This window comes from Stegostoma tigrinum, chromosome 33 (genome assembly GCF_030684315.1).
Source record: "Stegostoma tigrinum isolate sSteTig4 chromosome 33, sSteTig4.hap1, whole genome shotgun sequence".
In the NCBI taxonomy this organism is placed as follows: Eukaryota; Metazoa; Chordata; class Chondrichthyes; order Orectolobiformes; family Stegostomatidae; genus Stegostoma; species Stegostoma tigrinum.
This window is the reverse complement of record NC_081386.1, coordinates 15685723-15697822: the sequence shown is the minus strand read 5'-3', so window position 1 is coordinate 15697822 and position 12100 is coordinate 15685723. Positions and strand designations below refer to the sequence as shown.

At 42.8% G+C, this 12100-nt stretch overlaps 1 protein-coding gene across 6 annotated transcripts in view; it reads left to right on the top strand.

Moving 5' to 3' along the window:
• The window catches only part of LOC125467204 (E3 ubiquitin-protein ligase NEDD4-like), a 144486-nt gene that overhangs the window by 99030 nt on the left and 33356 nt on the right, over positions 1-12100 (top strand). For 3 of the 6 annotated variants that reach the window (XM_048562721.2, XM_048562718.2, XM_048562723.2), the window contains 7 exons: positions 2613-2674; positions 3954-4056; positions 5546-5703; positions 7146-7272; positions 7405-7593; positions 8099-8161; positions 11802-11921. In XM_048562721.2, coding sequence (XP_048418678.1) covers positions 2613-2674; positions 3954-4056; positions 5546-5703; positions 7146-7272; positions 7405-7593; positions 8099-8161; positions 11802-11921 — 822 coding nt within the window. Of the gene's footprint in view, positions 1-440; positions 464-2612; positions 2675-3953; positions 4057-5545; positions 5704-7145; positions 7273-7404; positions 7594-8098; positions 8162-11801; positions 11922-12100 lie in introns of those variants that run through there. The other 3 variants (XM_048562722.2, XM_048562719.2, XM_048562724.2) reach the window with 2 other exon arrangements.

The window sequence follows — 12100 nt, the reverse complement described above, 5'->3', positions numbered from 1 at the left end:
CAGCTTCAGTAAAGACTGAGAAGTGGAGAAAAGGGAATTGGAGTCTGGGCTCTTCGTAGGTGCTGCCTGATCCATTAAATGTTTCTGAGGATCATGTGTGTTGATTTTAGGGAAGAGCAGCATTGCTCATGAGCAGCTAAGGAAAGTAGTACTTTTTCTACTTGTGGGGGCAGCAGACCTGTGTGGTGGCAGCCAGCAGTCAGACCATGTGGAATCCCCCTGTGCTGGTCTGCTGCTAAGAGGCCTTGGTGAGAGACTGTGATGTGTGTCTTTTTAACTTTGCTGCTTTTTTTTCTGACCTATGGTTAAACTGTGTACAACTGTAAAGTAATTTCTTTTTCTTCATTTCTCCTTTCTGTAACTAAGGATTGTACCTCGGTACACCGTACCTAAGATGACGCTGTGTGTTGATTACACTGTAACTAATCTTGTAACTGAAGTACCTAAGATGGCACTTTAAAAGGTGACTTAAATCTTTTCACTGTAGTCATTTGAGTACATGTGACAATAGAGCTGATTCTAAATTCTAATATTCCTCAGTCCAAGGTGATCACAGCCTTTTCTAACCTCGAATCCAACTTCGCCAGCTGAAAAGTTCCAGCTATAGTTTACTGCCGTGTTCACATTTCTTAACTGATTGGTTCCACTTCCCACACTAACCCATGTATTTTCCAGTGCACTTGTTCCTCGTCTTTGGAAAATTTTTGGGAAGTTTTGGAATGCCATCACAAAACCTCCTTCCATGGTTAACCAATCCTTGAGTTGAACTGGGGTCTTCTGTCTCAGAGGTAGGGACCTTGTCTTCTGAACCACAAGACCCCCAGTGAAATAGCAGGTGGCATTGTGGTGATGTCACTAGAGTCATAATCCAGGGTAAAGTTGATGTGGATTCTGATCCCATCTTGGCAGGTGGTGAAATTTGAATTTAAATAAATAAAAGAAATCTGGAATTAAAAGCAAGTCAAAAGGTGACCACATAACCACTGCTGATAGTCTCTATGGTTCATTAAAGTCCTTTACAGAAGGAAACCTGGCATACTTCCTGATCTGTGACTCACAGTAATGTGGTTTACTCTTGCTCTGGGCGATTAGGGATGGGAAATAAATGCTAGTGCAGCCGGTGACACCCACACCCAATAAATAAATGCATTTTAACAAATAACAAAAAGATCATTGTTGATATTTGTAGAAAAACAGCGTTCCTTACCACCTTTACCATTACCCCCTTACACAAAGTTGTCCGAAAACCTGCCACCCCTCGCAGTTGCTTAAGATATTGCTGTTGGTTTTCTGCTGCGTGGGGAGAAGAACTTCCCACTTTGACTGAGGTCAGCAGCCCAGAACTGCTCCTCGTCCAAAGATTCAGGTGAAAGCACTAACATCTCCTTCAGTGTGGCTAGTCAATCATTTGCTTAACTCCTTCGTTCACACGTGTCGCAAAGATAATGATCTGAGAAGGAAATAACTAACCAGACAAGTAAAATAAGCTTGAATTCAGACTTGTTCTGTTCAAATTGTGAAAGATTGTGACATTTGTAACTCTGGAAGCTGTAAATAATAGCAAATGTTGATTCGATTTTGATTCGATTTTGATTTGGTTTTGATTAATTGCTGTCATGTACCAAGATATAGGAAAAGTGTTGTTTTGCGGGTTATCCGGACAAATCACACCTTGTACAAGTACATCAGGGTGACAGAACAGAACGTAGGATATAGTGTTAGAGCCACAGAGAAGGTGCAGAGAAATATCAATTTTAATGCACGAGAGCTCCATTTGAAAGTCTGATAACAATGGATAAAAAGTTGTTCTTAAACCTGAATAGGCTGGGACTTTATTCACTGGACCGCAGGAGGTTGAGAAGTGACCTTTATAGGGATTTATAAAATCATGAGGGGTATAGATAAAGTGAATGGCAGCTGGGGGATTTCAAGACAAGGGGGCATTTTTAGAGGTGAGTGGAGAAAGATTTTAAAAAGTCATGAGAGGCATTTTTTTTACACTAGTTCGTGTGTGGAATGAACTTACAGAGGAAGTGGTGGATGCAGATGTTTAACAGACATTTGGATAAGTACATGAATAAGAAATGTTTAGAGTAAAGCTTAGAGAGGTGGGACTAGTTTAGTTGGGATTACGGTCAGCATAGACTAGTTGGACCAAAAGATCTGTTTCAATGTTGTATGACTCAATGACTTCATGATATGTGTTTTAAAACTTTTTTTTTTGCCCTTTGGAAGTGGGTGGAGGAGAGTATAACGGGGTGGGAGGAATCTTTGATTATGTTGGATGCTTTCCAGAGACAGCAGGAAGCATAGACCTTGCAGGTTCTGGGGGATTCCCATATGGTTAGAGTGTTCCTTGCTCTCTTAGCCTTCACTAACTCTGTTACTGCACCTTTATGATCAGGCACAGCCTATTGATTGCTTCATCTCATGGTTTAATTACATTCAGTTGGTCCATTGCCGAGCACTTTTGTCAGATTTTGTACAGACGGAAGTTGTGTGTATGGTTGAAACAAATTAGTAGATCAAAAGAAGATAAAAGAACTGGAGTAAAAACATGTAAATGAAATATAAGCAAGTATATCAGAATTTGTGTATCCTTTTATTTGCAGACTGAAAATCCGAACCAGGAGAGACCATATACGTTCAAGGATTTTCTTCTTCACCCTAGAAGGTAATCAAAAGTTATCAGCTTAACTTTAATATACAGTGGATCACAGCCCAACTTCTCTTTAGGAAATACATTGATTATTGCATGAATACAGATTGACCTTCAATACCGTAATTTGGATTTGTTCAAATTGCTGGAGAAAATAGCAGATCACACTAGTACTGTACCTGATGATACTGCAGTTCTAAGAGTTAGTTCTCACATTTCAAGCTGTCATACAGAATTAGCAATCATGCAGTAAGGTTAATAAAGACATTGAAAAGTTGCTGTTGCTGTTGGTGCTGGTATATTTTTCAATGTAGTTGTATTTCAGATATATTGCTGAAACTGGTTTCAAATGATCTGAAGGCTGAACTAAAGAAATGTAAGTTATTGGAAACAATGGGTGACCTGAGATTAACCCTAAATAAAACCACATTCAGTGGCACAAACTCAGTCACTATCACTGTTGCCAATGCAATAGAACAGGTCCATAGGTGGACATAGCAGGAGCTGCAGATGCTGGAGAATCTGAGGTAACAAGGTGTAGGGCTGGATGAGCACAGCAGACCAAGCAGCATCAGAGGAGCAGGAAAGCTGATGTTTCGGGTCTAGAGAAGGGTCTAGGCATCAAGGGTCAGCCTTCCTGCTCCTCTGAAGCTGCTTGGCCCGCTGTGTTCATCCAGCTCCACGCTTTGTTATCTCAGGTCCGTAGGTAGACTTGATGTTTAACAAATAAATAACTCACCAACAGTACAAGGGGAAAAAAACGATCTTTATCCACAGTTCACTGGAAGAATGCATTTCGACATACCTGAGGTGCAGAGTGGTTTTAATCCTGATCTTACCTCCAACCCCCTTTTTGTTACATTAAAAGAAGTCTGAATTATTTAATTATATAAAATCAGGAATTGTGATAAAGAAGCAAACTGAGTTTAGTGCTTGAAATATTGAATTGGCAGCTAACTTGAATGCAACGACTTGGAATGAGAAACTTGGGATTTGACATTTACCATATTTATTTTCTTCATTGTTTGCTTCCCACCAGAAGGGTTTGCTTCTTGTTGAGTTCTGGTCCCTTAGGTGTCAGGAAGCCTTTCCTCAACAGGCTATTTTTCATGAGTGAATTACTACAGTGACTGTTTGGTGGTAGCAATAACCTTATAGAAACTTTTTTTTTTGGGAAACAAACACAATAATGAAAGTTAGGATTTATTGTGTTCTTCCTATTTGAATATTGTCTGTATTTGGACCAAAGTTGCATGATTATTATCAACTTCTGCTTTTTCTATAATTCCTACAGTCATAAGTCCAGGGTTAAAGGGCACCTTCGATTAAAGATGACCTATTTGCCTAAAAGTAATGCTTCTGAAGAAGATAGCACAGAGCAGGCTGATGAATTGGAGGTAAATGTAACAAACTCAATTTTTCTGATCATTGTGGTCATTTCAATGACCAATTTTGATGGAATTGTGAAAAAATAATTGCCTAGCAATTTAAGTTTCAAATCTGCTCAAAAACCTTAATTTAAGTTTCAGTAAGTGTTTTAAAACTGTTGTTTTAAATTTCTACTTTGTGTCTTCAACACACACGCGCACACACAAACATCTGCAAGGACTGCCAGGGTGGGGTGGGGGAGTCAACAATTTGGAGATAGCAAGAACCGCAGATGATGGAGTCAGACTCAACGCAGCGTGGAGCTGGAGGAACTCAGCAGGTGGGGCAGCATCAAGGAGCAGGAGAGCCGACATTTTGGGTTGGGACTCTTCTTCCGTCACCAATTTGTTTTGTTGAATGCTGCGGTTCATTTGTTATGCTTATACACCACTGTGCAAACCATCTGTCTCTAATAAATGTAATTTCCATTATGCTCTGTGCACTGATGGCCCAAGAGCAAACCACTAGAGTTCTTATCAGGCTTTCAGCAAAAGCATTGCTCTTTGTGTAAATGAAGTTTTGCAGTGAAACTCTCACATGTACGGTTTTAATCGCAAGTTCTCTTCTGTTTCTCTTCCCCATTTCCTGTCACCCATTTATTTTAAATTTTTTATCTTAATTTTTTTCTAAAGACAAGTTGAAATTTTTTAGTTCAGCTAATAGGTGTATCATGTATTTGCAAGCTTGGTATTGCTTCAAGGAAAATATACAGAAACAAACCAGAGTGATTTGTGATATTTTAGATTCTCTTGACATGTTTGGCTCTGACTGTGCAATATGACACGACACTCTTGCTGTACAGAGAACCTCGTTTTACTAACCTTCCCCTGGCATTAAATGGTCACAAAAATTACTAATTTGCAAAAATGTAGATCATATTTGAAGGAATAGACTAAATGTACTTTGATCTTAAGGGAACAAATTAAATGAAACTTGAAAGCCTGTTATTTTCAGAGTTCAGTTTTTTGGATTATTATCAACAGCGGTTTCTCTTTTATAGATCAGGCACGGTGGCTCAGTGGTTAGCACTGCTGCCTCACAGCGCCAGGGACAAGAGTTCGATTCCACCCTTGGGTGACTGTGTGGAGTTTGCATGTTCTCCCCATGTCCGTGTGGTTTTCCTCTGAATGCTCTGGTTTCTTCCTGTAGTCCAAAAGATGTGTAGGTTAGGTGGATTAGCCAAGGGTAGGATAGGGGGTACATGATGGGGCTGCGATGTTCTCGGGAGGCTTGGTGTGGACTTGATGAGCCAAAGGGCCTGCTCCCTACACTGTAGAGATTCTATGATCATGTTAATGAATACCTTATACTTCTCTTAAACTGTACATGTGACTAATAGATCCTAAATTTTTCAGAACATACAATAATTTAAATTTGTACTCTGAATAAAAAAATTACAACTTTGTTTTTAAAGAAGTTGGTAATACCACAATTGGCCTCAATTTATTTTTTCTACAGCCTGGCTGGGAACTTCTGGACCAACAGAGTGTGACTGTCCATAGCCAACCTCCCCCTGCACTACCTGTTGGATGGGAGGAGAAGCAGGATAATCTGGGAAGAACTTACTTTGTCAACCATGAAACCAGAACAACACAGTGGATTCGACCAAGTTCTCAGTAAGTCTATAGGATTTCTCTGTGTTTATGAAGGAGGGTGCCCTGAGAAAACGTCATCATAGTCCCAGAGGACTATGGGGCTGCTCTCTCATTAGATAGAGATGTCTGGTGGTGGTTTAACCTGAGGGTGACCACGCCTTAGGAGAGGGTAGGGATTGAGTTCTTGGTGCTCTGATAGTGGTAGAATAAAGGAACAAATCTCACTGCAGTCTGAAAAGTAATTCTACCTTACAGCACTTCAACATTGCACTGTCTTTACTTGCATGAAGTTAACAGTTTCTAAAAATAGCTGCTGAATTGGCCTTTGTGGTGTAGAACTGAACAAGTACAGTGAGACAACTGCCCTCTATATTGTGCTATCAGGGAAATTGGGTCAGCTTACAGACGATTAAAAGGGTGTTACTTGGGAAAGGTAACATTTGTGTTCTGCTGACCTTGAAATCTAAAGTGCAAAATGTATTCATTGTTTAATGCTAATAGCATCCAAGAATTCATTATGAACTTCTCATTTAGACTCCCACTCGTGACCCAGCTTCACAAACCAAGTGGAAATGAGAAGAAAAACTAGCAAAAGTTTGCATTGCTGTGAATGAGCTATTTTTAGAATGTGTGCCAGAGGGAAGATACTGATTTAGTGAAGCCACATTCAAAAGAGGGAGAATCTCCCTTGATGCATGAATTAGCTTGGTGATTCATTCAAATTTATTTACTTATACTCCATATGAACATGATGGAATATGGAATATGATTAGCATAAGCGAAGGTGGTCATTTGGCTGCTTTAAAATATTGGTGGCTGAGTTGTAAAGTTTTTATAAAATTGTTTGAGCTGCCTTTTCGTATTCTGTTACTCAGTGAAATTTTTAAAAAAATTCTGCTGATGATACTAAATATGAGATTTGGGGTTGAGATGAGCCAGATTTCGTTTGTTATACGAATATTGTGGGGGGGGGTCTTGTGTTGCTGTTACGTTATAATGCTTTGATAGTGCTAGCAGTGTCTAATGAGCAACACTTACTTTGTTGATTCTCCAAAAGCAGTCTTTGCCAGGTTGAGCTCGTAGCTGGCCTCAGTAAATACAGCTATTTGCTGCTATTAGCAAGATGTCAGTTACCTGGCAAGCAAACAGCAATATAAAGGCAGCTGAATTGCCAACACTGCCTAGTGAAGGGAGTACTTAGCAATATGCTTTTTATCTATTTTACTGTGACCCTTTACAACTGGTAGACTGACACCTTTCAGCCTTTGTTGAATCTCTTTCTGATGACTCAAGAAACTCTAGAGAATCACTTATGATTGAAAGGTCACACGTTTGATTTTGTTTGCAGTGATTAAACTCCAAATCTGTGAAAGATTTGCCAATCAAAGTGATAGATGTGTCCTTGCAATACTTGTAGAAGTACAGCCATAACGTTCAGAGAGTTATCTCTAATTTCCCTGTAGGGACACGGCATCAGACATAAATCGTTGTCGAAATAACATCCAGCTGGAAGCACAGCATGTATATAGTACACGGAGACAGATATCAGAAGAAATCGAAACTTCTGAAAACAACAGAGATTCCCCAGATGTGAGTTTCAATGCTTTTCACTTCAAAGAAAAACTGCAGATGAGCCGTGGGTCTAAAAGTGAACTGAAATTAATAATTTAGTGACTTTTTGTTTTAAAAAAGCATATCTTGAAATAAAACCTTTACTTTTAGCAGAGCTGGGAAATTATAACTGATGATGAAACTGTGTTCAGTAACTGCAACCCTCAGTCACCCCCACCTCCCCACACACCTACGGGACAAAATACAAGTTTTGACTTGCAAAATCAACTAGCAGAGGAACTTAGTCGGCGCTTTCAGGCATCTGGATGCACGGTTACAGATCGTCGCAGCTCCTGCTCAGTGAGTAGAATGTCCGCTTTCTAAGCCCCTGGTAATTTGAATGTATACTTGACTTCAGCCTTTCCATAATTTAAAAAAAGGTTCGTGTGCTGAATTCCTCCTGTGAAAGTTCCCAGGGTCTTCCTGCATAATGCTAGAGTTCACAAATTAAAATTAAACGAATGCTGTATAGCCACTTGTTGGATTTGAGCAGTCCTCAGCCAGGCCAGTCTTGACGTATGGTTTGCATGTGCCAACAAAATATTTAAAACTTCGGAGTAAACGTATAGCACACTTCAACATTGTTCCATATTGAATCGACCATAAATGTAATCAAAATGATTTGGTTTTAGTGTACTATTTTGGCTTCTGACTCTGGAAAATCATTCCTGTTTGTTATATAGTCACCTATTTGTCTTTCCAGTATTCAGCTGTGCTGACTAATGTTGTTTGTAAAATATTTTAGATTATTTTGTATTTCTGTGCAAATTATTTTGGTATTTTACATGTTCTCTTTTACTTTAAGAGTCATTCCAGTAGACGGGGAAGTTCACAAGCAACTATGGATGAACAGCCAGCACTGCCAGTTGTGAGTTTTGCCTTTTCCCTTATTTAAACATAGCTAATATGTGCAGATACTTAGCATTTACTTGTATACCCCCTTTCTTAAAAGGAGAAACAAAGAGTAGTTCCTTCAGCATACTGTGCTGCCTGGAGGAGTCCTCATCAGCTTCTTGCCATTATTCTTGCTGCCCACATTCTTATTTTCCCTGTCATTTACTTGTCCAAGAATGGTTTCAGTACATTTCAAATTAAATTCTAGTCACTAAAGTTGCAATCCATGCAGCTGTAACTTATAAGTTTCACTGATTATCATTTTTAATACGATTTGGACAATATTTATCCTTGATTCCATCTTCTCTTTAATTTCCTTCAGTATTAGCAGAAAAATGGTAAGATTTGTGATCTGCACTAGTTATCATTCTCTGATGTTCACGGCACTAGAATTAGCTATTGGCTTTGGATCATTTCCAGAACTCTAAAGCTTGTTGAACTCACCTCAACAGCCCAACTTGGCACAAGTCAGAAATCCAAAGGTGTCTCAAATATTTATTCTGATTCTAATGCTTCTTGACCATAAAGCAATTAATAAATAGTAGACCTCTACATCGCCGAGGCCAGACGCCAACTCTCCGACACCACCTCCTACCGCCTCCTCGATCATGACCCCACACCCGAGCACCAAACCATCATCTCCAACACCATTCATGACCTCATCACCTCAGGGGACCTCCCACCCACAGCCTCCAACCTCATTGTTCCCCAACCCCGCACGGCCCGTTTCTATCTCCTTCCCAAAATCCACAAACCTGCCTGCCCTGGTCGACCCATCGTCTCAGCCTGCTCCTGCCCCACCGAACTCATCTCCACCTATCTGGACTCCATTTTCTCCCCTTTGGTCCAGGAACTCCCCACCTATGTCCGTGACACCACCCACGCCCTCCACCTCCTCCAGGACTTCCTATTCCCTGGCCCCCAACACCTCATATTCACCATGGACGTCCAGTCCCTGTACACCTGCATTCCGCATGGAGATGGCCTCAAGGCCCTCCGCTTCTTCCTGTCCCGCAGGCCCGACCAGGCCCCCTCCACCGACACTCTCATCCGCCTAGCGGAACTCGTCCTCACACTCAACAACTTCTCTTTTGACTCCTCCCACTTCCTACAGACTAAGGGGGTGGCCATGGGCACCCGCATGGGCCCCAGCTATGCCTGCCTCTTTGTAGGTTACGTGGAACAGTCCATCTTCCGCACCTACACAGGCCCCAAACCCCACCTCTTCCTCCGGTACATTGATGACTGTATCGGCGCCGCCTCTTGCTCCCCAGAGGAGCTCGAACAGTTCATCCACTTCACCAACACCTTCCACCCCAACCTTCAGTTCACCTGGGCCATCTCCAGCACATCCCTCACCTTCCTGGACCTCTCAGTCTCCATCTCAGGCAACCAGCTTGTAACTGATGTCCATTTCAAGCCCACCGACTCCCACAGCTACCTAGAATACACCTCCTCCCACCCACCCTCCTGCAAAAACTCCATCCCCTATTCCCAATTCCTCCGCCTCCGCCGCATCTGCTCCCACGATAAGACATTCCACTCCCGCACATCCCAGATGTCCAAGTTCTTTAAGGACCGCAACTTCCCCCCCACGGTGATTGAGAACGCCCTTGACCGCGTCTCCCGCATTTCCCGCGACACATCCCTCACACCCCGCCCCCGCCACAACCGCCCCAAGAGGATCCCCCTCGTTCTCACACACCACCCTACCAACCTCCGGATACAACGCATTATCCTCCGACACTTCCGCCATTTACAATCCGACCCCACCACCCAAGACATTTTTCCATCCCCACCCCTGTCTGCTTTCCGGAGAGACCACTCTCTCCGTGACTCCCTTGTTCGCTCCACACTGCCCTCCAACCCCACCACACCCGGCACCTTCCCCTGCAACCGCAGGAAATGCTACACTTGTCCCCACACCTCCTCCCTCACCCCCATCCCAGGCCCCAAGATGACATTCCACATTAAGCAGAGGTTCACCTGCACATCTGCCAATGTGGTATACTGCATCCACTGTACCCGGTGCGGCTTTCTCTACATTGGGGAAACCAAGCGGAGGCTTGGGGACCGCTTTGCAGAACACCTCCGCTCAGTTCGCAACAAACAACTGCACCTCCCAGTCGCAAACCATTTCCACTCCCCCTCCCATTCTCTTGATGACATGTCCATCATGGGCCTCCTGCACTGCCACAATGATGCCACCCGAAGGTTGCAGGAACAGCAACTCATATTCCGCCTGGGAACCCTGCAGCCATATGGTATCAATGTGGACTTTACCAGTTTCAAAATCTCCCCTTCCCCCACTGCATCCCTAAACCAGCCCAGTTCATCCCCTCCCCCCACTGCACCACACAACCAGCCCAGCTCTTCCCCCCCACCCACTGCATCCCAAAACCAGTCCAACCTGTCTCTGCCTCCCTAACCGGTTCTTCCTCTCACCCATCCCTTCCTCCCACCCCCAGCCGCACCCCCAGCTACCTACTAACCTCATCCCACCTCCTTGACCTGTCCGTCTTCCCTGGACTGACCTATCCCCTCCCTACCTCCCCACCTACACCCTCTCCACCTATCTTCTTTGCTCTCCATCTTCGGTCCGCCTCCCCCTCTCTCCCTATTTATTCCAGTTCCCTCCCCCCATCCCCCTCTCTGATGAAGGGTCTAGGCCCGAAACGTCAGCTTTTGTGCTCCTGAGATGCTGCTTGGCCTGCTGTGTTCATCCAGCCTCACATTTTATTATCTTGGATTCTCCAGCATCTGCAGTTCCCATTATCTCTAATAAATAGTAGATCTTTGTTTCCTATTTGTTACACCTTATCCACTTTAAAAACGCCTCATTTTAAATGAAAACATTCCCTAAGCTGTGCAAGATAATAAAATGTGAGGCTGGATGAACACAGCAGGCCAAGCAGCATCTCAGGAGCACAAAAGCTGACGTTTCGGGCCTAGACCCTTCATCAGAGAGCCTTTTTGTGCTCCTGAGATGCTGCTTGGCCTGCTGTGTTCATCCAGCCTCACATTTTATTATCTTGGAATCTCCAGCATCTGCAGTTCCCATTATCTCTCTCCTAAGCTGTGCATACTTCTTCAATGGCTTAATCGAACCTCTTGAGAATTGGCTTTCAAAGAACAAGCCAAGTTACCAGTCAAATGTTGACTACCTCATGAACACTGCAGTGAATCTGACCGTGTAAACATATAAAGCTGGTTTAAAACGACTTGATTTTATATGACGCCATAACATTGTATAACTTCCCAAGGTATTTCCTGGGCTCTTAACAAGCAAAATGGGCCTCATAGAAGCTATGACGTAAGTCTTTCCCCTGTGCCTCCATTATGGAGCCTTATCGTTGATGTTCACATCGAGAAACCTTTAGAATTCTTTGCAGAATGAATCCTGTTAACAAACAGAATCTTAATCTTTTAAAGTCAGAAGTCACACAACACCAGGTTTATTTGGCAACGTGAGCTTTCAGAACACTGCTGTTTCATCAGATGAAGTCCTGATCTTTCAAAAAAAAATGCAAATCAAACTTCTTACCTTTTGGTGATTTTTTTTGTGTTGTTTGGGCTTTGTTTACAGTGGTAATTCTGTCTTTTGCCCACATTAGATTTTACCCACTTCAACAGGATTGCCCCCTGGCTGGGAAGTAAAGAAGGATGACAAGGGAAGAGCCTACTATGTCAACCACAATAACCGAACCACCAGTTGGACGCGACCTGTTATGCAGGCAAGTTGTACGACAGAAATTCAGTGTCCGTGAATATTTTAGGTATTTTATTATCAACTAGTTCAGGGATGTCATCGCACACCTCTGGAGCAGATGTGACTTGAAACTGGGCCTCCTGGCTCAGAGGTAGGCACAAGACCATTTTACCATAAGAGCTCTTATATGAATGTTTTAGACTC